Source organism: Heptranchias perlo, chromosome 34, assembly GCF_035084215.1.
Source record: "Heptranchias perlo isolate sHepPer1 chromosome 34, sHepPer1.hap1, whole genome shotgun sequence".
Lineage (NCBI taxonomy): Eukaryota > Metazoa > Chordata > Chondrichthyes > Hexanchiformes > Hexanchidae > Heptranchias > Heptranchias perlo.
Genome location: NC_090358.1, coordinates 1,838,771 through 1,866,622, shown reverse-complemented (window position 1 = coordinate 1,866,622; position 27,852 = coordinate 1,838,771). Strand labels below are relative to the sequence as shown.

General features: G+C 43.5%; 1 protein-coding gene across 4 annotated transcripts in view; it reads left to right on the top strand.

The window, feature by feature from the left end:
• Nucleotides 1–27,852, top strand: part of megf11 (multiple EGF-like-domains 11) — a 306,970-nt gene that overhangs the window by 224,691 nt on the left and 54,427 nt on the right. For all 4 annotated transcript variants that reach the window (XM_067971262.1, XM_067971264.1, XM_067971261.1 and 1 more), the window contains 4 exons: nt 1,389–1,563; nt 18,179–18,299; nt 19,906–20,069; nt 23,218–23,320. In XM_067971262.1, coding sequence (XP_067827363.1) covers nt 1,389–1,563; nt 18,179–18,299; nt 19,906–20,069; nt 23,218–23,320 — 563 coding nt within the window. The remainder of the gene's footprint in view (nt 1–1,388; nt 1,564–18,178; nt 18,300–19,905; nt 20,070–23,217; nt 23,321–27,852) is intronic.

Below are 27,852 nucleotides of genomic sequence, written 5' to 3'. Positions count from 1 at the left end.
AACTATGTAGTGTACTGTATATAATGTATAGTATTGTGTATATTTTGCAGTCTGTACTGCACAGTTTAGTATAGAGCAAATATTACCATGTAGTATTTGGTGTGTTATATAGTGTATTATTCATGCTATTGAATGGACAAATCCTGACAGAGAGCAATTTAGCAGGGCAGTCAGAGAGAGTAGTAGTGTACAAACTAGGTATAACAGGACAGTACACGCAATGGAGAAACATTAGTTAACCCTTTCTCACCCAAAGTGGCCAAAAATACATTTTAGAATACCAGTCATATGATACCACATACCTTGAGTTCCTGCATTATTGTCATGTTTAATGACCTTTCTCCTATGTCATGCATTCTGTACCATACTCAGATTATTGGTTTGGTAAGATCAAAAGCTAACTCTTCCCATATATCTGCCAATGTCATCTGTAACCTGTGACGGGACATTGCACAAGTGTGGCCAGATTGTGAATCACCCGCAGATTATTGCTCTTTTCCCTGCAGAAAGAGCCTGGCCCTTACCCTGTACCTCCCTTCACAGCAAGGCTGAGATTGAGAATTCATTTAATCAGAAATCCAGGCTACAGATTCACATCCTTCCATTTTGGGGCACTCTTTAGTGTGTCAAATGTTTATGCCACCACATTGCAGTGCAACCCCTAATGTTATTTTTAAACAATTAAGCTACTGTATATCATTGTAGTCTTAAGTAATAACAAATGTTTGGCAGTGGGTTTAAGGCAATAACATCCTTTGATGTTTTGAATGTTAGCTTAAACTTTCTGGTGAAATTGCCAAGTCTGAAAGCATGAGGAAGCTGAATTAAGACCTGAGAAATTCAGCTGCGTGTCAAGGGTGTTTCAGGGACCGTGTTATTTCAAATGTGTGTATGTTGACTCAGCTTCTGGCATTGGGCTCATTAAACCAGGCCAGCTAGTTCCCCTGATTATGTCACAGTTGAAATTAAGATATTCAAAAAATCAGCAATAATAGGTTGAAAAATCGATTATAATTCCTTGTAAGCAATCAATTTAAAAAACAGCACACTCTTTTCAATTATTGAATTTCATTCAGAGACAGCAGGACATTTTAGACGTTTGGCTACTTCTGTGTAAATTTATTTGTATTCCGTGTTAAGTTGAAATGCTGAATGAGCAATTAATGGTACTCATTGGAAAGATCTAGAGATTGACTAATTTTATTCCTGGTTGACAGAAACCCTGGTCCAAGGATTAACATTCACTATGCAGTAGACAGGATTTCAATTGGTACTTGTTCATGTTCTCTTTAATTTTTTTCTGACTGTGTATTGAAAAAACAAGTTAAGTTGTGTGATCAATAATGAAACTGAGGTTTACGTTGTTGCCTCTTTGATGCTCCTTTCAGCTGCCACCCATTGTCTGGTGAGTGTTCCTGTAGGGCGGGCTGGAATGGGCTGTACTGCAATGAGACCTGTCCCCCTGGCTTTCATGGAGAGGGCTGTCAGCAAATCTGTATGTGTCAGAATGGGGCTGATTGTGACAGTGTCACCGGGAAATGTGTTTGTGCCCCAGGATTTAAGGTGAGTAGTTTCATGTATATACATTATATAGATATATATACATGGAGAGAGAGATAATTATTAGCTAATTTTTAAATAATTTATTGGAGATGGTGTGCTGCAACTTCATCACATGATGCCACAAGGCTTTGAGATGAAACTTTGTGCTCATGATTCCCCCAGTGCTAACCTGCCAACCTCAGCCACATCACCATGGAGAGACAATTAGCAAAGTCCTGATACTTTCCCATGGGTGGAAGGAAAAATGGAGAGAAAATTGTCACTAGAGTGCCATCACATACTTCCTGGCAAAGATGGAGGCCTGGGAATAGGTTGCTCACCTATTTCCTTGGCTGAAATTGGTGAATGCCTGTGGGGGAAAAAAAGCAAAATTTATATATTGAGCAGACCAACACTAATCACTTTTTCATATACAATCCGTTATACACTGTGATTGTGTATCACTCATCCATTGTTGTAAACCAATCTAAGTAAAAGTTTTGTACATGTTAATGGCGTTATGATTTTACCATTGCTTGATTAAATTCTATCACAGAGCAAAAGCATTTCATGACGGGAGTAGGGGAATGGAACTAACTGGATTGCTCTTACAAAGAGCCAGCACAGGCTCGATGGGCCGAATGGCCTCCTTCTGTGCTGTAACGATTCTATGATTCTATGTTAAATGCACTGATCGGATAGTGGTTCGTAATTTCATTTTGGGTTTTAGATGATGTTCCGGTCTTATACACTGGCTGTGTTATTTATAATGTACTAGCCGATCTGTTATGTTGCACATTGGAAGTTGAGACCAAATATACTCTTCAGGTGATGAAGGGTTAGAGGGTGGGGTGGGGGGGGGGTAATTGGAGCAGGGTCTACAGGCATAATCCAATCCCCATCTGGAGTTGGAGTTTCACAAAGCTTTTCACGAAGTTCAACATGAAAGACTTCTAATTAAACTAATAGCCATAAGTCTCCAGGATATAACGTGTGACTAGATAAGAAGCTGGTTAAGAAATAAGAAACAGAGTAACGTAAGAGGTGTAATGTCATGGGGGGAGTGTTGAGTGTAGTACTTGGATCCCTGAGGCTACTAATCTACATTACTGAATAGGAAAACCAGGCATAAAGTTGTCAAGTTTGCTGGCAATGCTAAAAGAAGGTGAACAGCAGAGACAGAGGTTGAGTTAAAGAACTGCAGAAGGATTTGTGCAATTGGCCAGCCAAATGGCCATTGAAATTTAACACTGATAAATGAAAATGTTTTGCACATTGGTTGAAAAAGTTTGCATTATAAGAACACACTAAATGGAACTGAATTGGCAGGGTGGAATTGGAAACTGACCTGGGAATAATGATAGACTCATCAATGTATAGACGATGTGGTGAAGCAATTACAAAAGCTACTAGATTCTGGGATGTGTGGCCAGAATAATAGAGAACAAGTCTCCAAAGGTTATGCAATAGTCAGACCCTACTTGGAATATTATTACTAATTGTGGTTACCAGACCACAATAAACATAGACCGGGAATTTCCTCGGAGCTGCTCCTGCTCCTCTAATGGGTGTAAACAGGGTTCCGCTGCATTTCCGGCGGAGTGGGAGCAGCTTCAAGGAAATTCCCGACCATATACATGCATTGGGTAGGGTGCAGAGAACAGCTATTAGATCCCACATGTGAAAGGAATGTGCTCTGAGGAAAAATGAAAGAAACTCAAACTCTACAGTCTAAAAGGAAACTGGTTTTGGGGGTGGGGGGGGGGTCACATTGAGTTATAAAAACAGTAATGATATTGATGAGGTAAACCCAAAATATTATTTTAAAGTGACCACAGAAAAGAAAGACCAGAAGACATACATTTAAATTTGTAAAAAGTAAACTTAAATATTAGGAGGAATAATTTTGCCAGACAAGATGGTTCAGGTACAAACATTGGACTGTTCAAAATGCAGCTGGATGCAATAACAAGAGAGCTACAGCACTAGAAGGATGACTTTCGATTGCCTTCATTTTTCTTATGTTCTGATTACCTGTAAATCAAATACTTTCTCTGAGAAAGCTAACTGGGAAAGAGTCACCGGTTTACTCATAACATTCAAGACCTTCCTATCTTCCCATAATGTGGAGATGCCGGTGATGGACTGGGGTTGACAATTGTAAACAATTTTACAACACCAAGTTATAGTCCAGCAATTTTATTTTAAATTCACAAGCTTTCGGAGGCTTCCTCCTTCGTCAGGTGAACGATTTTCACATCGTTCACCTGACGAAGGAGGAAGCCTCCGAAAGCTTGTGAATTTAAAATAAAATTGCTGGACTATAACTTGGTGTTGTAAAATTGTTTACAATTATCTTCCCATAAACACACAACAAAGCTAGTTTTGTGGGAATAGAGCATTTTTATTATATTATACTCAGAAAATACAAACACAGCAAAAGGAGAATGGGAGAGGGACCTCGAAAGAGCTCCATAAAATGATAAATGTGAGGCCATCTGTGAAGTAAAACACACTGTAAGGTAAACTTTCGACTTTACTGCATGGGCACTGAGCATTGCCTGGGGGAAACACGGAAAGGAAAATCAGGCATTGTTTGTACACCCCTAACAGAAACTGCTAGATTTTCCTTCCATTCATTTCAATGGTTCTGTTAGCGGCATGTGAACTTCCTGGACATATTTTCCTTTCCGTGCTCTGGAACACCTAGGCAGTAAGACGATAACCTATCCCACAGTCTCCAAATTGGAACAAATTGAAAGAGGGTCAAATTGAACCAACGCATGTACCAAACCCTTTCTGCTGAACAACATTGAGCTAGACCCAGCACAGACTTGGAAGCAGTTTGCCCACTCACACTCACAATGAATGACATGGGCAACTTAAAATAAAATTGGAATAAAGTTCAATTACAGCGATTTAAAACAAGGAAACGGCAGGATTTTGACACAGACTTACTCATATCTAATTTATTTTCATTAATCTATCCACACATATTCTGTATTTGGTAACTCCATTCCGTATTTTCTCATGGCTAATGGTGGTAACGATTTGATAACACAGCATGTGGTTGTAAATGTGAAATTTATTCTACACTTAATGCTTAAAAAGTGCAGCACTCACATTAAAATAGATAGTTCTTGCTCTTCCATCCTATTTTCTCAGTGTTTTCATTGACACCAACAATCTGCTGCCTGTAATTAAGTAGGGCTATCGAGGCAAAGGATCTTTCAGATGATTTCATTATAAGAATAAAGGGGCCAAAATTACTGGACTGTAACCTGGACAGGTGGGGGCAGAATTTAAGGTGGGACCCAATTACTCCAGGTCTCCATCCCTTTTTATTCAGGTTTCTAAATTCCGCCAGAAGTGGAGGCAGGTGCATCTCGTGTACACCTGCTGCTGTGCTGACATCACTGCGGAAATGGTGGGATGATGTTTTCCGTTGGAATTCCCACCAATTCCACCTCATTCTTCCCCACTGCATTGTACGCCAGTATGATGCAGACATACTTGTTTGCCGATACCCGATCCTGATGGAAATTGAGACAGTGACATTTGCAAAGGCCAGTTTCCCAAAGGGCAATCCATTGTAGAGCCATTGGGAAAGCAGTAAATTCAAATCTGGAGAATTCTGACCACTTTTCTCGTAATTTGGCCATCACACTGCAGATAGGTCCCATAGCAGCATCTCCTCCCTAACCCTCACCCACTGAGACGGGTGCGAATGTTACTTGCCACTTATGAGCCCAAGCCTGGATGTTGTCCAGGTCTTTTGCATGCGGGCGTGGGCACGGACTGCTTCATTATCTGAGGGGTTGCGAATGGAACTGAACACTGTGCAATCATCAGCGAACATCCCCACTTTTGACCTTATAATGGAGAGAAGGTCATTGATGAAGCAGCTGAAGATGGTTGGGCCTAGAACACTGCCCTGAGGAACTCCTGCAGCAATGTCTTGGGGCTGAGATGATGGGCCTCCAACAGCTTCCAACAACCACAACCAACTGTGTCGGCCCTAGCTCAGTGGGTAGCACTCTCGTCTCTGAGACACAAGCTTGTGGGTTCAAGTCCCACTCCAGAGACTTGAGCACATAATCCAGGCTGACATTTCAGTACAGTACTGAGGGAGTGCTGCACTGTCAGAGGTGCTGTCTTTCGGATAAAATGTAAAACCAAGGCCCCGTCTGGCCTCTCAGGTGAATGTAAAAGATCCCATGGTACTAATTGAGGAAGAGCAGGGGAGTACTCCCCAGTTTTCTGGTCAATATTTATCCCTCAACCAACACCAAAAAACAGATGGTCAGGACTCATTGCTTTGCTCAAATAGGCAGCCACATTTCCCTACATTACAACAGCAACTAAATTGGCTGTAAAGCGCTTTGGGACGTCCTGAGGTCGTGAAAGGCGCTATGTAAATGCAAGTTCTTTCTTATAAACCACTTAATCCACAGTCAGACTTGCTACATGGTATCCCTTTATGGTGATCCCCTGGATTTACTCGAGTCTTTTTATTCACCGTTGCTCCCTTAAGAGTCTTTGTCTCCTCCAGTCCTGGTGTGGCTCTTCAGCTACCTGCCTCTCCCTCTCACTCTCTCACTAAGTATCTGCAATGTCTATTCCCTCTGATTTCCCAAAGCTAAAAAGGACCCGTTATAGTGTGTGTAAAATCTCTTTTAACATTACTGTTGCAATGCCTCGAAAGGGCTTGATCACTTTCTATAAAGAGCAAACATTCACAGGAGGAATTCCTTATCCAAACCACACACCATCCTCTGGTTACTTGAGAGGGGCCTGGAGAGGATTGGGACAGGAAGGTGAAATAAGCGATTGGCGTCTAAAGGAATTCAGAGAACTACAGTTGTAGTCCAAATGGCAAAGGAAGGATTGGTGGACAAACATTGGTTTCAGCTTTTCATTAAAACTGTATCATACCAATTATTGTGGTCTCTGGTGACTTATAAACATTACCTTCATTTGCATTCTGGCCTTTCTTATACACATCTGTAGATAGCGCTAACGGGTCAGGTCACCGGGGAAGATTATAGCCCGCACAATTGCATTATTAATTTTAACAAGTTTATTTATTTATTTAGAAACTCCACAGATACTGCAGATGTCCTGCTGCTGAAAAGAGAAAAGTATGTTCATCTGTAACTCTATATAATCCACAGAGACAAGTGCTGACTGTGGAGTTCAGCTGTCGCATCAATTCACAGAGGTCACCCTGGTGACATGAAAAGTGTCTCCTCCGATCGGGGTGGAGCCCACTACCCTTCTCTTTGATTTATAATTTATTTATTTAATTTATAATTTATTCATAATTTTTTAAGACAAAGTATGGTTTCCATTTCGCCAATGCAGCTGGAGTTCCCTTTTAAAAGAATTGTGGAAGTCACATGATGAACAGAATCCTTATTATGATCACCTTCAGAATAAGATCTTGGCCAAAGGGGGATACAGCATTAATGCATTACAATGCCAACCGAAGTGCTTCCATCTATGCTCATGGTTCCTCATGTGGGCTGTTTGTGATCTTAGCTATCTGTGGAGGAGAAGCTAATTGAAGGCCACTTGTTTATCCCACATGGCAGGAGAGAAAATCTGATTTGGAAAATCTGACACCCTCCCAGCAGTTAGTTATAGAGCAGCATTGGTGAAGGGCTCTATCTAGAGTGGGAGCCTGTCTGCCTTCTCAGGCCAGAGGATGGTATGCCTTTTTTAATAAAACGATAAGGAGACACTGGATTGCCCCAGCGTCACTAAACAAAAAATCTAACAAAAGTGCCCCCTTTTTAGAAGGGCACAACTAATAAAACCCAAATCATACAAAACAAAGGAAACTTAACAAATTAAATGATATTATTTCCTGCATCCAGTACGCACTCCAGTCCCTGCACTGCCCACCGGTCGTGGAAGGCCTCGAGCTCACCTCGGACACCGCGTGCTCCTTCTCCAGGCCCACTTGGGCTTGGTCAAAGCTACAGAGCAGAGGCAGGCAGCCGGAACGACTGCCCCCACAGGCCGTGTCCAACCTGGACCTATGGATGGCCACCTTGGCCAGGCCCAGGAGCAGACACACGAGGAGGTCCTCCGACTTGCCCGCCCCCCCTCCGCACCAGATGGCCAAAGATCAGGAGCGTAGGACTGAAGTGCAGCCAGAAGTTGAGGAAAAGTCCCTTCAAATAGTGAAACAGGGGCTGCAACCTCTCACGCCATATAAATGTGCAACATGGACTCATCAAGGCCTCAAAAGATACAGGCGGCCTGGGAGCCCATGAAGTGGCTTAAAAACTTATTTGTCGGGACTGCTCCATGCAACACTCTCCTCCCCAGATCCCCAATAGTGTAGGGAACGACTCGCATATAGAGCCTTCCATCTCTGCCAGATGGCTAGATGGCACGCCAAGGCATGTCCAGATGGGAGACGAAGGCAAGGCAGAGGATGGTATGTGATTTGGATAAGCAATTCCTCCAGTAATTGTTTCCTCTTTATAGAAAGTGATCAAGCCCTTTTATAAATAGCAAACAGTTTTTTCGGGGGAAGTTTATACATCGGAAAGTGCACATGCATTAATTAGAGTGATAATTAACATTATCAGCTTGCAGTCTTACACAGGGAAAAAAATGCTATTGAATAAGAAACTTCATCAAACTCCATGACGCATCATGTAATGAAATCAGAAAAGCAGAACCGATTCTGCCACGCATCCTTGCATATGTTATTCGTTGTGCCTGATTCCCTTTTACTTCAGGTATGCACACCTGGCACTCAATGATTACAGGTATTAAGACTGGCTTCAATCATCAAGTGCTGTGTCAGCCAGAATAAGGCACTGAAGGCTTGTTGCAGTGTGAGATCTTGCACTCAGCACTCAGTTAAATGACAGGACTTTATTCCACAAGCCTTCGGGATTACATTAGTCGACCACAAAATTTGATATCTTGTAGAAAGATGGATGATTAAAAAGCCATCCATTTGTTGAAATTAGCCAAGATGCAACTGGGGTTGAATTTCCAAATTCTCCCACTTGCCGCATAACTTTAGGTGGAAGAGCCGTGGAAACCCTGGAAAAACGACACGGTTCACCAGGGGTTTCCATAGCTCTTCTGCAGTTATGGCAGACCAGTGGGAGAACCCTGCGGAAATCCACCCCCTTGATTTATAAAGGACTCCAATCAGCGAGATCAGGACAAGAACAAATAACATCATCAACACATAAAGATCACCAATAAAAAAACATGGGCACCGTAAAATATTGCAGATAAGGTACAAAATGGGGAAAATAAATGATAGTCTAACAGTAAGATTTCACATATGCTTCAACAGTTGACCATTTATGATCCATTAAACTATTGATGAGGATGATTTACTACCAATGGGCATTGAATGTCAGGAATAGTCTGTGGGCTTGTTCAAAGAACCAAGTACACTGTGATACTTCAAATGGTCTGTCCAGTTCAACTAAAGTGACTCATTTGATGCATTAGCCTTGCCTCAGTGGTTGCACTCTCACCTCTGAAAGTCATGAGGTCAAGTCCCATTTCAAATGAGACGTTAAACTGAGGCCCCATCTACTCTCTCAGATAATCGTAAAAGATCCCACGGCACCATTCAAAGAAGAGCAGGGGAGTTCTCCCGAGTGTCTTGGCCATCATTTATTCTTCAACCAATACCACTAAGAAAGAAACAGATTATCTAGTCATTGTTTCATTGCTGTTTATGAGATCTTGCTGTGCGCAAATTGGCTGCCGCATTTCCCTACGTTAGAACAGTGACTACACTTCAAAAGTATTTTGTTGGCTGTGAAATGCTTTGGGATTCCCTAAGGTTGTGAAAGGCGCTATATAAATGCAATTTCTTTCTTTCTACATTGTTGCAGGGCCCTACCTTTAGTGATTCCCTTGTCAATTTCATGTCTGTTTCACTCATCATCTTGTCAGATTTTCTTAGAACCAGGAATTATCGAAATAATAAGACGAAGATTTGAGATTAAATAATTATTTTAAATTGAAATATGTGGGCAAATGGAGGATACTTACCACACTGGTACACTGAATAGAATCATCTTTACTGTGAGTGAACTTTTGAAAAACTGGACTCAAATTCAGTGCCTATTTATTTACTTGAGTTTGAAATGTTTTTAATTAATTGAGGTGAGAAGTGTTAATGCTGGGAAATAGAGCACTTTTCTACTCTTGGCACTCAATGTTGACATAAGCTCTCTCAGGTCAGATATGATGGGCACCAGGTGCAGAGTGAATCCCTCTACTCTGCCCCATCAATATGTATTGACCCAACCTCAGCAGATCATCCTCTGCTGCACCAGGTTGACATTTCATTTTCCACACCGGCCATCTATGTGGCTTCCCTGGAGAGAGACCGCTATTTTTAGTGTGTAATTGCGGTCAGCTTTGTGCTATCTTCCCACTCTCACTAATAACTGGGTTGGGTCTGCCCACATCTATTTCACTTAGGATCCTTGTGATCAACAATGATGGGAGAATTTCATCCCATCAATCAGGGCTAGATTTGAACTCAGGTCAAATCTTCCAAAGTTTTGTTTTACAAAGCCCACAGTGGTAATAAAATGAAGGGAGCAGTTAATGGGCAGAGTGCTGAACTATGCTGATCACAGAGTGGTACGGCATGTTTTGTCTTTCTACTGAAATTCCCCATAGCTCCTAATCTGAAGTTGGGCCCTAGGGGAGGAGGTCACAGAGAGAGGCTCACTCCAGAAAATTAATGCAGCATGAAAAGGGGCAATCAAAAGTGAAAGTGGAACAGATCGAATACAGTGAATGTAGCCTATATAATAACTGTCCTTGGGATTGACATGGGCATTAATTAGAGAGGCATTCTCATAACATAAAGTCAGATTGATTTATTAATTTACTCCAGGGACCATCATTTCTTGAACGAGAGGGTGGGTGGCCATCCAGCTATCAAGCCTGCTGCCAGTTAAACTGTGTAGCCAACTACTAGGAGACATACAAGATTAGACTGGCATGACTCACTCCCCAATTTTCTTTCCATCCCTGTGGGGAAATAGCTGCTGTTTGTTCAGCAGTTCCCTGTAATGGCACAGTTCAGATTAGGAGTTGATCATGGCTCTGCACTTGCATCCTACAGCTACACAGAGCAACCTGTTGGAACTTCATTGAGCTGCTACACTTCACCCCCGCAGATCTTCAATTTAATTTTGGTGAATAGTTGTTTCTCCAGAGCCTCTGGGGTAGGAACATAGGAACAGGAGAAGGCCATTCAGCCCCTCGTGCCTGCTCCGCCATTTGATAAGATCATGGCTGATCTGTGATCTAGCTCCAAATACCTGCCTTTGGCCCATATCCCTTAATACCTTTGGTTGCCAAAAAGCTATCTATCTCACATTTAAATTTAGCAATTGAGCTAGTATCAATTGCCGTTTGCGGAAGAGAGTTCCAAACTTCTACCACCCTTTGTGTGTAGAAATGTTTTCTAATCTCACTCCTGAAAGGTCTGGCTCTAATTTTTAGACTGTGCCCCCTACTCCTAGAATCCCTAACCAGCGGAAATAGTTTCTCTCTATCCACCCTATTCGTTCCCCTTAATATCTTATAAACTTCGATCAGATCACCCCTTAACCTTCGAAACTCCAGAGAATACAACCCCAATTTGTGTAATCTCTCCTCGTAACTCAACTCTTGAAGTTCGGGTATCATTCTAGTAAACCTATGCTGCACTCCCTCCAAGGCCAATATGTCCTTCCGAAGGTGCAGTGCCCAGAACTGCTCACAGTACTCCAGGTGCGGTCTAACCAGGGTTTTGTATAGCTGCAGCATAACTTCTGCCCCCTTGTACTCCAGTCCTCTAGATATAAATGCCAGCATTCCATTAGCCTTCTTGATTATTTTCTGCACCTGTTCATGACACTTCAATGATCTATGTACCTGAACCCCTAAGTCCCTTTGGACATCCACAGTTTTTAATTTTTTACCATTTAGAAAGTACCCTGTTCTATTCTTTTTTGATTCAAAGTGGATGACCTCACAGTTGTCTACATTGAATTCCATATGCCACAGTTTTGCCCATTCATCTAATCTATCAATATCGCTTTGTAATTTTATGTTTTCATCTACACTGCTTACAATGCCACCAATCTTTGTCTCATCGGCAAACTTAGGTATGAGACTTTCTATGCCTTCATCTAAGTCGTTAATAAATATTGTGAATAATTGAGGCCCCAAGACAAATCCCTGCGGGACTCCACTAGTCACATCCTGCCAATGTGAATACTTACCCATTATCCCTACTCTCTGTCGCCTTTCGCTCAGCCAATTTCCTAACCAAGTCCGTACTTTTCCCTCAATTCCATGGGCTTCTAACTTAGTTAACAGTCTCTTTTGTGGGACCTTATCAAATGCCTTCTGGAAGTCCATATAAATAACATCCATTGACATTCCCCTGGCCACTACTTTAGTCACCTCTTCAAAAAATTCAATCAGGTTTGTCAGGCATGACCTACCTTTCACAAATCCATGCTGGCTCTCTCTGATTAACTGAAAATTCTCGAGGTGTTCAGTCACCCTATCCTTAATTATAGACTCCAGCAATTTCCCCACAACAGATGTTAGGCTAACTGGTCTATAATTCCCTGGTTTCCCCCTCTCTCCTTTCTTGAAAAGCGGAGTGACATGTGCAATTTTCCAATCTAGAGGGACAGTTCCTGAATCTAGAGAACTTTGAAAGATTATAGTTAGGGCATCTGCAATGTGCTCACCTACTTCCTTTAAAACCCTGGGATGGAAACCATCTGGTCCTGGGGATTTGTCACTCTTTAGTGCTATTATTTTCTTCATTACTGTTGCTTTACTTATGTTAATTTTATCGAGTCCCTGTCCCCGATTCAATATTAGTTTTCTTGGGATTTCCGGCATGCTATCCTCTTTTTCTACTGTAAATACTGACACAAAGTAATCGTTCAACATGTCTGCCATTTCCCCATTGTCAATGACAATATCCCCACTTTCAGTTTTTAAGGGTCCAACACTGCTCCTGACCACCCTCTTTTTCCTAATAGAACTATAAAAGTTCTTCGTATTGGTTTTGATATCTCTTGCAAGTTTCTTTTCATACTCTCTTTTTGTAGCTCTTACTATCTGTTTTGTGACATAGAAGTTACAACATGGAAACAGGCCCTTCAGCCCAACATGTCCATGTAGCCCAGTTTATACCACTAAGCTAGTCCCAATTTCCTGCACTTGGCCCATATCCCTCTATACCCATCTTACCCATGTAACTGTCCAAATGCTTTTTAAAAGACAAAATTGTACCCACCTCTACTACTGCCTCTGGCAGCTCGTTCCAGACACTCACCACCCTTTGAGTGAAAAAATTGCCCCTCTGGACCCTTTTGTATCTCTCCCCTATAGAATCATAGAAGAAAATGTTTGTGTCTCCCAGCACTGCCTGTCACAGGCCTCTTCTACTGGAGTGCTGACTATTTTCTATTGGTGTGACATTGGCCTTGCGTTCCTATGTGTTGAGCAACAGATCACCCTGATGTTATGTGTAGCCCTTTTGTTGATTTTTGTATCTTTCCCATTCACCAGGATCTGTGCCATTTTTTGCCTTTTTGTATGCCCTTTCCTTATGTCTTATACTGTCCCTTACCTCTTTAGTTGTCCATGGCTGTTTTTTTCGGCAAGTGGAGTTCTTGCCCCTCGGGTATAAACCAGTTCAGTATCCCGTTAAATGTTTCTTTAAACATTTCCCACTGATCATCAGTCGTTTTACCCATTAACAGATTTGCCCAGTTTACTGTGGACAGTCTCTGTCTCATCCCATTGAAGTCGGCCTTACCCAAGTTTAGAATCTTAGCAGCTGATTCATTTTTTTCCCTTTCAAACACTACATTGAACTCGATCATGTTATGATCGCTATTGGATAGATGTTCACACACAGTTAAGCTGTTAACTAAATCTGGTTCGTTACTCATTACTAAATCTAGTATGGCTTGCCCCTTTGTTGCCTCTAGGACATACTGCTGTAGAAAACTATCCCGGACACACTCAAGAAATTCACTACCTTTCTGACAGTTGCTAGTCTGTTCTCCCCAATCTATGTGAAGGTTAAAGTCCCCCATTAAGATCACTATGTCTTTGTTACACGTTTGTCTAATCTCTGCATTTATACAATCTAGCACTTCAGAGCTGCTGCCAGGGGTCCTATACACAACTCCCACAGTCTTAGATCCTTTCCTATTTCTCAATTCAACCCATAAGGTCTCTGTTGGCTGCTTACCTCTCGTTATATCCTCTTTTATCATTGAATTGATTTCATCTCTAATCACTAAGGCTACTCCTCCCCCTCTTCCATTTTCCCTGTCTCTCCTGTAGACCTTATAACCTGGTATATTTCGTTCCCAATCCTGACCATCCTGCAGCCATGTCTCAGTAATAGCTATCATGACATACACTCCAATTTGAATTTGAACCTGTGGTTCATTTAATTTATTCCTTATACTTTGTGCATTTGTATATAGAACTCTTAGTTGGGCCACACACCCTCGCCTGACCTTCAGTTTTGATGCTGGGTTAATCACCTTACGCCTTCTAGTTTTCACTTTATCTGTAGTGTATAAAGTACACTTTCTTTCTGCTGCTCTACGCTTTTCTCTTTCACTTGTTCTTGAACAACTGTTTGTACTATTTGTATTGTACATTTCCCCTGGGTCTTCCCCTCTCTTGCTGCTCTCTGCTTTACTCCCTTCTGACTCCCCGCTAAGGTTCCCATCCCCCTGCCACTCTAGTTTAAACCTTCCCCAACAGCACTAGCAAACACCCCCGCGAGGACATTTGTCCCGGTCCTGCTCAGGTGTAACCCGTCCCGCTTGTACAGGTCTCACCTTCCCCAGAACCGGTCCCAATGTCCCAGGAATCTAAATCCCTCCCTCCTACACCATCCCTGCAGCCACGCATTCATCCTGTCTATTCTCCTGTTCCTATACTCACTAGCACGTGGCACCGGTAGTAATCCTGAGATCACTACCTTTGAGGTCCAGCTTTTTAATTTATCGCCTAACTCCTTGAATTCACCTTGCAGGACCTCATCCCTTTTTTTTTACCTATGTCGTTGGTACCGATATGGACCACAGCTACTGGCTGTTCACCCTCCCCCTCCAGAATGCCCTGCAGCCGTTCCGTGACATCCTTGACCCTAGCACCAGGGAGGCAACATACCATCCTGGAGTCACGTTTACGGCCGCAGAAACGCCTATCTGTTCCCCTTACAATTGAATCCCCTATCACTATAGCCCTGCCATTCTTCTTCCTCCCCCCCTGTACAGCAGAGCCACCCGTGGTGCCACAATCTTGGCTCTTGCTGCTTTCCCCTGATAAGCCATCTCCCCCAACAGTATCCAAAGCAGAATATCTGTTTGAGAGGGAGATGGCCCCAGGGGACTCCTGCTCTACCTGCCTAGTCCTTTTACTCTGCCTGGCAGTCACCCATTTCCTTTCTGCCTGCGTAATCTTTACCTGCGGTGTGACCACCTCACTGAACGTGCTATCCACGATAGTCTCAGCATCGCGGATGCTCCACAGTGAATCCACCCGCAGCTCCAGCTCCGAAATGCAGTTTGCCAGTAGCTGCAGCTGGACACACTTCCTGCACATGTGGTCACCAGGGACACTGGTAGTGTCCATGACTTCCTACACAGTGCAGGAGGAGCATATCACAGGTGCGAGCTCTGCTGCCATGACTTGCCTTAGAGTTACACTGCGTTCACCTCTCAGACTCTCCTCCCGCACTTGGACTCTCCTTTTACACTGCGCTCACCTCTCGGACTCTCCTCCCGCTCTCGGACTCTCCTCCCGCTCTCGGTCTGTCCTTTTATACTGTGCTCACCTCTTGGACTCTCCTGCCTCACCTGCGACGTCGCACAGTAGTTGTCTCTTGTTGCAGGTCTGCTGTAAATTTTATCCCCACACTCAGTCTTCTGCTGCTCAGGTCTGCCGCCGCTCTGCGGAAAAAGTTAGGAAAAGCAAGGCAAAGCAGCACCTCCTTCCCCCACTTCACCGAACTCCCACACTCACTCACCAAACTCTCAGGTGTTCACTCTGTGCTCCGCTGCACTCCGTGCTCGGTTAGCACCAACAGGCCCCTGAAACAAAGTTCGTAACACAGTTTCAAGCTCTGTTGCTGTGGCTTGTTGCTGAGATTCAAATGACCTCGACTAAACATGGCATTACAATGGTATCACCCTTTACTTTTACCACTGACACTACAAAGAGGACAAATCCAAACCCAAAAGGGTTGGAGTACGTCGTCTGGGTCCCATAGATTTGAAAGATTATTGGCTCAACTCGCCCATTGGGCTGCCACAATATTGGAATATCAGTAGAAGGTAGATCCCAGGGGGTCCGATCTCTGGAGCAGCAGTGGCCCAGGCTGGTTTTGTGGAGACCGAAGGAACACTGCTGCTCCTCCCCGGCCCCACAGAAATACAACTAAGCTTACCTGTGGGCTCCTCTTCGACTGGACTTCCAACTGATGCTAGGTGGAGCGAGCCCGGTGCAGCACTGTACTAAATTGGCAAATGGCGTCCTATTTACATATTGAAAGGGCCGACTCCGGCCCCCAGCAGTAGGCCCGAGCGAGGATTGCAGCAGCCAAGCGATGGCAGGAACAGGGCGGGAAATCATTCCCCACCATTCCCGCCCCATTCCCACTGGGCAGGTGGTCTCAAAATCCACCCCCCTGTATTTTTAAAGAAGTGATTCCTAAATATATTCAAATTTATCCCACTGTTTTGGGATTAGAAACTCCAGTTTCGTCTTGTAAGAGGGAGCTTGATGACAGTGATATGTCTTTAATAATACTGCACTGCAGAGAAAGCCACCCCGTTTCTTAATATTATTTGCTCGAGTGCAGTTCATTTGGTGCTGTGACTATTAAATAACCTTATATTGGACTTCAGAAATTGGGGGGGGTACCTTTTTATAACACATTTGTCAGATAAATATAAAGCAGAAACTACACATTGTTATGTGCATTAGGCTAGCAGGAGAATTTTTAAAAAATATATAATTTCCTTCTCAAATATAAGATAAAGGTAAATAGCTAATCCTCAAAAATATAAAAAACAGAATGGGGCTTTACATACTTTCTGTAAACACACCTTAAGCCAGAAGCTTATATCTCAAGTCAAAGCCCAACCTGTCACAAACTTGCATTACCAAAGGAATCCATTTGGTAGGGCAGTTGCAATTGCATCTCCTCTGATATGCATTGAGGGCACTTCCCCTGTTAGCTTATATAACCATCTCACCAGAAGGCTTATATAAATAAGGCCCTGGTAAGCATCGATTCTAATGAACAACATTTAATGGTAAGAATGAACTGCAAAGCAGTGCAAGGCAAGTGAGAGGTAACAACAAAAAAAAGCAATGAAAATAATATAGTGAACTCTTTTTTTTTAGAATAGGGACCTAAGTGAAGCAGATGGACAACAGAAGGGATCTGAAGCCTTCGAGCAATACTCAAATGTACTTATTTCTGTTGGCAGCATTCCAGCTTAACTGGCATCCTGGCAATAATTTAAATAGAAATATTTAGCAAATTTTCATTGCACATTGATTTGGATTTCAAACCTTGTCGACGGCAGCTAATGGAGAAGGTGAAGCTTTGTGTTTCACATTCGAGCACTAGTTGCTGAGCACCAGTAAAAATGCAATATATGGCAGCAGGTGACAAGTGCCTTGGGATTGCCCAGTCTTCAACTTCCTGTCAGGACTTTTAGAAAAAATAGAAAGGCATTTAAACACAGTGAGGAACTCTGACTTCTGCAGTATGGGGTGGGAGAGAGAGGGAGCACTAGTGCACCACCATGACTTGATGTGGAGAGGTAGGGCAGGCTTGGAACATGCGATTGCTCACATAGCTTTTGCTTGAAAAGAATGTGCTTCCATCAAAAAGAATGGGGAATAAATCTCCACACGTGTTCTTAAAGGATTTTTATGACCTGCATTCACTTGAGCACTGATGTGAGGAATTAGTTTTACTTGCCATAAATATATATTTTTAGCCAATGCACCTCTAATCTAGTTAGGTTCATCTCCCTCCAGGCTAGTGGAGTGGCAGTAGGAGATACAAGGCCGACATCGCATCTGTCACCATCAGATGTGGGACTGTTTTAATATATTCATATTTGCTTATGGATATATTAATCAAAATGTTCTATTTTTTGTCAGGAACTTCAATTTTAATCTAATTGTACACTTGCCCATCATTGTTTACTAATGCATGTGCACCTGGCTGTACATGTGCACAGAATTTGAGACATGACATGTGGTAAGTGCAGCATGTTTGGGGAGGAACAGGTGACTTTGGACCTGTGGTTCCCAAAGCTGTCCACCACTGGGGTTTTCCTCACTTCATGTCTGGGTCTGTTGTAGACCAATAGATAGAGATTGATGGCTACGATTAATCAACAACTCCATTAACATTGTATCATGCGACTACCGGGATGGTAGAAGGTGAACTAGATGGACCGTGGTCTTTTTTGGTCCAGCAATTCCGATGTTCCTATGTTTACACTGTATTCGCTAATCTGCAGTCTAAGATCTAATGAAAGGCATTTCCTTTGTACTCCAGGGAGAAGATTGTTCCTTTTCATGCCTTCCCGGTAAATACGGGGCCAACTGTTCATCTACTTGTAGCTGCAAGCATGGTGGTACTTGTTCTCCAATTGATGGTTCATGTGTTTGTAAAGAAGGTATAGCTACCTATCTTAATATAACGTATCATTTTTCTAACATCTTAAATACTCTTTGGCATCAATTTTGTACTTAACAAGGTAAGAAATGTCTGTACTGGGACATTTTTTCTTGTGCTCCCTACTCTAGCGCTTGTAAGAAGAGGAATGTTGAAGACCTGCCAGTAGTGCTGGCTTTCCTTTAACATATGCTAGGCATACTCTTAGGTTACTGTTGGCATGACATAACTCTTTGTTGTCTAGGCCGAAATGTTAAAAAGCCATCTAGCTATCGCAAAAAGTAGTCATACAGTTGTCTCAACAACAAGAACTTGCATTTCTATAGTGCCTTTAATATAGAAAATGTCCCAAGGTGCTTTACAGAGAGATGAGGAAAAGATAGGAATAGATAAGGGAATGGACGACAAGCCTTGGAGGAGTGATCAACAGTTTGGACAAAAAGCTGGGTCTTGAGATGGTTTTTAAAGGTGGTGAGAGAGGAGGATGGGTTTATGGAGGGACTTCCAGATAGTTTGGCCAAGATAGCTGATAGCTTTGCCACCTGTGGTAGGGCGAAGGGAGGGGGGACAGAGTCACAATAACCAATTTAGTTCAGCAAGGTCAGGGACAGTGGTTGAGTGGGAATTAGTGTGAGACAGGATACAGGAGACTGCATTTTGGACCAGTTGACATTTATGGAGAACGGAGGCCAGCGAGAAGGACATTAGAGAACAGAACATATTTTTATCTATGGGTGCCTGCTGGGTGCCCAACAAGGATAGTGCACGTTCAAAGTCTCCATCCCACCGCAGACCTTCTAGTCTCTAGGGCCCTGGAACAGGCCCTTCGCACAAGGTTTATTCAGGCACCCCGCCACTGAAGTGAACAAAAGTCATAGGCAACAGAATATGAGGCAGTAGGCCAGGAATGTCCCATTCTATCTCATTAAAATGGGAATACTGGCCACGTGCATACTCCAGGGGCGGGCTTACAGGCACCACCTGAGAAAGTCCCAGGAAATCCTGGGGCATCGCAGTGGGAGCAGGGACCTTACCTAACAGGGCTTCAGTCCCTTTTCCTCTTTACTGCGCCTACAAGACACCAATGTTTCAGGCAATTGAAGAGGAAAATCTATCCTGTTAAGTCTAGAAGTGACAAAAGCACAGACAATGGTTTCAGTGGCGAAGGGACTGAGTTGAGATGGAGGCAATGTTGTGGAGGTGGAAATAAGCCATCTAGGTGATGGATAGAATGTGAATCTCTGAATTTTCAAATCCAGAGATCCTTGAAATTCTGTGATATTTCCTGAATTCTCTTAATTGTTCTGTATCCTGAACTGCCCCTGTGTTGCCCTGATTGAAGCTGAGACCGCACCGCTCATGAATAGAGGAAAGGTTTATCCCTGCTTCATACTATCCTCAATGGAAAAGGCTTCACGTGCACTCAAACATGCCTAGACTGAGCACTTGGATGCAGCATTGGCATTGGCAGGAGAATCAATGGCTTGGAAGTGTCTTCCCTTTGCTAGGGTTTGGAAGTTGGGATGCCTGTTGGTCGGATTTAGTGTTTGTATCTGGCTGAAAGTATAGAAGTTCCTGTGCCTTGATTAATAGTGTTTGTGTTTTAGGTTGGCAGGGAGTGGACTGCACCATCCCTTGCTCCAGTGGTACATGGGGGCTTTACTGCAATAATAGCAGCAGCTGTGCCAACGGAGCAGCTTGTAATCCAGTGGATGGCTCCTGCACATGCTCCTCAGGCTGGCGGGGAAAACATTGTGACCAGCCATGTCCAGTAAGTTCTATTTTAGTTTTCTGGTTTTGTTTCCTTTGGTGTAAGTTATTTTACTTTCCCGCCTTCTTAAATTTCCTTGTGCGACAAACCTCTCCCCAATAAAGAGTGTAACCAGATAACCTGGTCCCAGTACCTCTGCCAATGCTACTATTGAGCTCACTGCGAGGAGGTACACAAGACAGCAGCCTCGAGTATGACTTACCATATGATTTATTTTTTTACCCTCCCATCCTCAGGATTTCCTCTTGGTCCCATCGCCATTCTGCCCAACTGAATTCAAGAAATCACCTTGATGGAGCTGACAGTATCGGTAGGAGTGACCACCGCACAGTCCTCGTGGAGACGAAGTCCCGTCTTCGCACTGAGGACACCATCCAACGTGTTGTGTGGCACTACCACCGTGCTAAATGGGATAGATTGAGAACAGATCAGCAGCTCAAAACTGGGCATCCATGAAGCGCTGTGGGCCATCAGCAGCAGCAGAATTGTATTCCAGCACAATCTGTAACCTCATGGCCCAGCATATTCCTCACTCTACCATTACCAACAAGCCAGGGGATCAGCCCTGGTTCAATGAGGAGTGTAGAAGAGCATGCCAGGAGCAGCACCAGGCGTACCTAAAAATGAGGTGCTAACCTGGTGAAGCTACAACTCAGGACTACATGCATGCTAAACAGCGGAAGCAACATGTTATAGACAGAGCTAAGCGACTCCACAACCAACGGATCAGATCAAAGCTTTGCAGTCCTGCCACATCCAGTCGTGAATGGTGGTGGACAATTAAACAACTAACGGGAGGAGGAGGCTCTGCAAACATCCCCATCCTCAATGATGGCGGAGTCTAGCACGTGAGTGCAAAAGACAAGGCTGAAGCGTTTGCAACCACCTTCAGCCAGAAGTGCTGAGTGGATGATCCATCTCGGCCTCCTCCCGATATCCCCACCATCACAGAAGCCAGTCTTCAGCCAATTCGATTCACTCCACATGATATCAAGAAACGGCTGAGTGCACTGGATACAGCAAAAGCTATGGGCCCCAACAACATCCTGGCTGTAGTGCTGAAGACTTGTGCTCCAGAAGTAGCTGCGCCTCTAGCCAAGCTGTTCCAGTACAGCTACAACACTGGCATCTATCCGACAATGTGGAAAATTGCCCAGGTATGTCCTGTCCACAAAAAGCAGGACAAATCCAATCCGGCCAATTACCGTCCCATCAGTCTACTCTCAATCATCAGTATAAAGTGATGGAAGGTATCGTCAACAGTGCTATCAAGCGGTACTTACCAATAACCTGCTCACCGATGCTCAGTTTGGGTTCCGCCAGGACCACTCGGCTCCAGACCTCATTACAGCCTTGGTCCAAACATGGACAAAACAGCTGAATTCCAGAGGTGAGGTGAGAGTGACTGCCCTTGACATCAAGGCAGCATTTGACCGAGTGTGGCACCAAGGAGCCCTAATAAAATTGAAGTCAATGGGAATCAGGTGGAAAACTCTCCAGTGGCTGGAGTCATTCCTAGCACAAAGGAAGATGGTAGTGATTGTTGGAGGCCAATCATCTCAGCCCCAGGACATTGCTGCAGGAGTTCCTCAGGGCAGTATCCGAGGCCCAACCATCTTCAGCTGCTTCATCAATGACCTTCCCTCCATCATAAGGTCAGAAATGTGGATGTTTGCTGATGATTGCACAGTGTTCAGTTCCATTCGCAACCCCTCAAATAATGAAGCAGTCCGAGCCCGCATGCAGCAAGACCTGGAAAACACCCAGGCTTCGGCTGATAAGTGGCAAGTAACATTCGCGCCAGACAAGTGCCAGGCAATGACCATCTCCAACAAGAGAGAGTCTAACCACCTCCCCTTGACATTCAACGGCATTACCATTGCTGAATCCTCCACCATCAACATCCTGGGGATCACCATTGACCAGAAACTTAACTGGACCAGCCATATAAATACTGTGGCTACAAGAGCAGGTCAGAGGCTGTGTATTCTGCGGCGAGTGACTCACCTCCTGACTCCCCAAAGCCTTTCCACCATCTACAAGACACAAGTCAGGAGTGTGATGGAATACTCTCCACTTGCTTGGATGAGTGCAGCTCCAACAACACTCAAGAAGCTCGACACCATCCAGGACAAAGCAGCCCGCTTGATTGGCACCCCATCCACCACCCTAAACATTCACTCCCTTCACCACCAGCGCACAGCGGCTGCAGTGTGTACCATCCACAGGATGCACTGCAGCAACTCGCCAAGGCTTCTTCGACAGCACCTCCCAAACCTGCAACTTCTATCACCTAGAAGGACAAGAGCAGCAGGCACATGGGAACAACACCACCTGCACGTTCCCCTCCAACTCACACACCATCCCGACTTGGAAATATATCGCCGTTCCTTCATCGTTGCTGGGTCAAAATCCTGGAACTCCCTTCCTAACAGCACTGTGGGAGAACCGTCACCACACGGACTGCAGCGGTTCAAGAAGGCGGCTCACCACCACCTTCTCAAGGGCAATTAGGGATGGGCAATAAATGCCGGCCTCGCCAGCGACGCCCACATCCCATGAACGAATTTTAAAAAAATCCATATCCTGCTGCTCGTAGAGCAGGTTGCTTGTGGAACAGGGCCATCCAAACCCCTCAAGTGCGCTTCCGCCTTGTAACACTCGGGCCATTGTTTAATATCAATGCAACACACTATGAGACAAAACTGTTATTCTGTATAAATTTTAGCCAAAATAATTAAGTTCTTTGAAATGTTTTGCCGAGCAGGCTTATTTTAGTACCCATCGGATGTGAATATTTATCCAATGAGCAAACTGGCAAGACACAAGCAGAGACCGCTATGAGCGTTTTATAATGTGTTGGCCTGTCAGATCGTTTTCTGTTACACCAGAAAACAATGTTTTAAAAAAAAAGATGACATTTTAATTTTTTTGGCACAAAATAAAATTCTGTTGACATTAATTTGATGGTGTAGGAAATGAATTGTGCTGTTGTAAAGAACACAGGTAAAATGTAATGAGTCTTATCTAATGGGGTGAGCAGTGTGGCCCAGGGTATAAATGGTCTACTGATCTGTAGAAGATATCAACAGATATTGAACTGAAGGGATTGTGATTTTTCAGCCATTCTTTTCTTTCCCTTTTCTAGGATGGAACGTATGGCCTGGGCTGTAGGGAGCACTGTGACTGCTGCCACGCAGATGGATGTGAGCCTGTCACTGGATACTGCCGCTGTACAGCAGGCTGGACAGGTAAATATGACAAACACACAAAACCATGAAATGTATTCAAATATTCTTTTGTTTTCTGCTCATATCGTGGCTTGCCCTGCCCTTACCCCTTCAGGAATCGGTGTTGTGCTAATCCTTTGCTGTTTGTGCAGTATGGACACCATCTTGCACAGTGTGTAACCTCTCCTCTCAGTGCCTAATGTAGAGTTTTCTTGCTTTTGGAAGGTATGTTGTATTCTAGTGCTTTGTACCTATGAAAGCTCAGTCGGTTTGTTATTTCTTCTGCTTTAGTGTGTAAAACTCTCCATGTGCATATATGATGCAAAGGAGTAAAGATTTCAGTTGCACTATAAGAGGGGAAACTGACTAAGGGAGTTACTGAGCCCAACATTGTAAGGGAGCTGAACTAATGTGCGTAGAAATAATGTCACCAACCTTGGATTACCCTAATCCTGTTATTTCAGCTCTGCATTCTAGGTGAACTCCCATGCCCTGCTGAGTTTAGTAATAAATCCCAGCCTGCTCCATCCGCCCCAAGGAGATAATAATACATAGTATTTTTTAATTTGTGCATTAAATTTAATAGATACTTACTCATCCATTTTTAATTTCATTTTAAGAATTCCCCTTTCTGGGAATCTGAAATGGGAAAAGATAAGTTAGTGTTTCAGATGCAGACCTTCCAATGGAACAATGGAACGTTAACCTAGATTTTTTTCTTTACAGTTGCTGATGGATCTCTACCATTTTCTGTCTTTATTTCAGATATCCAGGTTTTTTTTCTTTTTATTTCTTCTGGGATGTTGAGGTCTTGTGAGGATGGAGTGATTCAATTTTTGAATTTCACCTTGTAGAAGAATTGCATGACCCTCCCTCTGGTAATTTGCATTCTACCATGCAATGTTACAGCACGATGGTTTGCCACCAGTCAATGTGACTGTAGCATAAAACAGACCTTAACTGTGCCCCGTTACCAAGTTGATTCTGGTGTAAAACCAATGTCTCATTCTTCTCATTTCAATTGCTTTGTATACATTTGAGGGCAGGTTATTTTTACTTCTACTTATGTTTTGAAAGTACTTTTAAACCTTTTTTTTGGCTGTGCTGGCCTTCCAATCATGATTGGGAGGGCTCTTTAGTGCTGCTGCTCCTTATTATTGCTGCCATTTAAGAGTAAGGTTCCAATTTTGGAATGTATTTATATTGTCAAATTATGCACTCCCGGTGAATCACAGGGCAGGAAATTTAACTCAGCTCTGTTTTTTAAATTATTAAAGTGTAATGTTTTAGGGCTACACTTGTGCTGCAGTCTAACTTCAAGATACCAGCCAAACACTTCTGCAGAGACAGGAAGGCTGCCTTATATAAGGTAACGGAGAACATTAAAGCATCCTCTGCCACAGCAATAGTCTGCATTATAATAATATGCACAAGTTTGATGCCATACGATCAGATCTTATTACAAGATTGTGGGATCAGGTAAAGTAATCCTTATCAAGGATCCATTTTACTGAGGTTTGAACTCCTATATGTAGTAAAAGGAGACTCCTGGAGTCAAGGATATGGAGATAAGGAACCAGTTTAACGTATAATAAGAGGGTTTTAATAATGATTCTACTAAAGCTTCCCGGTAGAACAGAGGTCTTTCCCTTTCACCATCTGATTCTTTGAGAACAGCATTATGATCTTCTTGTGGTGAAGATATCTCTAAAATTTATATTGAATTCAATCCATACATTTTTTTTTTCTTTGCCTTTTTCGCTTTTGAAATTTTCTCATGCCACAAGCTTCACTAACTGAGAGGTTAAGCTGAAAGACTTGCTCCAGGCCTCTGCTAATGTTGCTCTATAGCCAGCTGCAAGGAGACATGCAAAAGGGTCTGGGATGACTAACTCCCTGATTTTCCTCCCTTCCCGGTGAGGAGACACCTGGCCTGAGGAACTCACCGTGTGTACAATCCCAGGTGCAGATACACCTCCTACTGTTCTGAGCTGCGACATGTGCATGGCCATCTGCCCCTGGAGTCATTTGATTTGCAGAATGTTGTACAGTTGTAAAATTGTGTTGTTAGAAGAAAAAAGATGATCTGAGGGTCAAAACTAATTTTCAACTCCGTCCTGCTGTAAAGAATATTTGCGATTTTTGCTGTGCACTTGCAAAGAAAAAAGCTACATGTTTGATGAGGTGTTTCATGAGGGAGGAAAGATCAGGTGCACTTTAATTCTGAAAACTCCTAGTTTTTGACCTTTTCTAACCTTCTGAATATGGAATTCTCTTTCATATTTAATACTAGATCTCGCTCTCTCTCTTGTTCTGACTCCTGTCATTTCTCATAGGCTTTAAATGTAACATAAGCCCTGTTTAAAATTGGCACCACTCTCTTATCTCAGTAAGTCTAAGCCGGCTAATTAATTGGGCTTTAATGACATTGCACATTAAAAAATTCTCTCTTTACTCTATTCAAATGAGCCTCCTGCTGCATTTGAAAGGACAGAATGTTTCAATAAAATAGCAAGACAAGAACTGCTGAGGTAGGGTAGAAGAGTGCAGCCAATTCCGACATCCAGCATGGTAGTGGGCACAAAAACTGCTTGCTGCCTTTTTAGTGATAATAGATTTTTTTTTCAATAGTTGAGATGAAAGTTTCTTTTCTCCGTTAATTATAATTGTCCTTGGTGAAGTGATTAAGTCTCAATGCAGCTTCCAAAGAGGGGGGGGATCAGTGCCAGAAGGGCCATAATTTGTCACTAATTGGCATTAAATTGGGAGCCTCACTTGGACACCACAAGGATCACTGATGTGCTGGGCAGTGCAGCACATTCCTGGTTTAACATGCTGCATCGTGGAGCAGTGGGAGGCAAGTTCCATTTTCAACTCCACTGAATTCCCAATCTCAGTTGCTGTATTGCCAGGAGGGATAGTTATTACCAGGCTGTTGTAGGGAGTAGCTTAGATGAAGGTCTGAGAGTAGGTTACCCACCTGCCTTCTTGGCTACAGGATGTATTTGGCCAAAGGGGACCAAAAGGGGAGCAAAATGAGAGAAACGTCACAGGACGGCACAAAAGACTGGCTGTTGTGGGAAATGGAAATGCCGCTCTGGTGTGGTAGTAGGGTTGCCAACTCTGGTTGGGTGTATGCCTGGAGGTTTCATCATATGATCTCCTGCCTCGAATCATCCCGCCTCCACGTTCCTGCCATTGGTCCATCCTCCAGTCTACTGCCTTCCCACAGCCTATTGGAAAGCAAACAGACTCTTTGTTACCTGTCTGACCATAAGAACATAAGAAACAGGAGCAGGAGTAGGCCATACGGCCCCTCATCCCTGCTCCACCATTCAATAAGATCATGGCTGATCTTTGACCTCATCTCCACTTTCACGTTGGATCCCCATATCCCTTGATTCCCCTATAGTCCAAAAATCTATCTATCTCAGCCTTGAACGTACTCAGTGACTCAGCATCCACAGCCCTCTGGGTTAGAGAATTCCAAAGACTCACAACCCTCTGAGTGAAGAATTCTATTCTTCCTACCTCACACTTCCCCACATTATACTCCATCTGCCACCTTCTTGCCCACTCACCTAACTATATCCCTTTGCAGACTCTTTGGGCTCAATTTTAGCCCCCCAAGGTCAGGTGGATTGATGGTGGGGGGACAGACACAATCGATGTTTTTTGGGAGCGGGCAGACATCCTGGCTAGAATCCGCCCATTTTTGCATTAGACTCAGGCAAATCTGTGTGCATGTGCACAGCAGTCACCAGGAAGTCCCGCCCCTATTTAAATCCAGCAGGCTAATACTTAAAGGGGCAATGTACCTCATTGAAGTACTTAAGGTACTTTACATTTTGTGTATTGGACACTTAAAATGATTTTAACCATACCTGGGCATCTTTCCCATTGCTTCCGATTCATGCCAGGTGAAAGCAGGTGGGAAGGGCCGGATCAATGAAAAATATACTAAATAAATTAAACAAAATGACATTTTCCATTGTAAAAAATGTTAACAAACATACCTTAAAACCGATTCTGCCTGCCCTGCCCCTCCCCCCCAATCCCCGATCTCTCTTCCAACGGCCGATGAGATCTCTCACTCTCTCTTTCTTCCCTCTCCCCCACCCCCCCTCTCAGATGTGTAGCTCCTCTCTGCCAACAGGCAGCCAGCCTGTCGCTGCCAGGCACGAAACCCGAAAGAGGCATTGATTGGCCTGCGACCCGCCTACTTCCCTTCTGAAAATCTTCGCATCCGAAAATCCCCCCGCACCCCCACCACCGCTCTTCTGCCGGCATCATGCCCTTTGTGTCCTGCTCACAGCTTACTTTCCCACCTAGCTTTGTATCGTCAGCAAACTTAGATACATTACACTCGGTCCCTTCATCTATGTCATTAATATAGATTGTAAATAGCTGAGATCCTTGCGGCACTGGATTAATTTTGACTTTTAGTCAAACAGCCTTTTTTCCCCATCTCCAATATTTTTACAACTAATAAATAAGTGTTCAAAGAAAATACACAAAACACATTTTGTTTAATGGTCTTATGATTTTTCTCC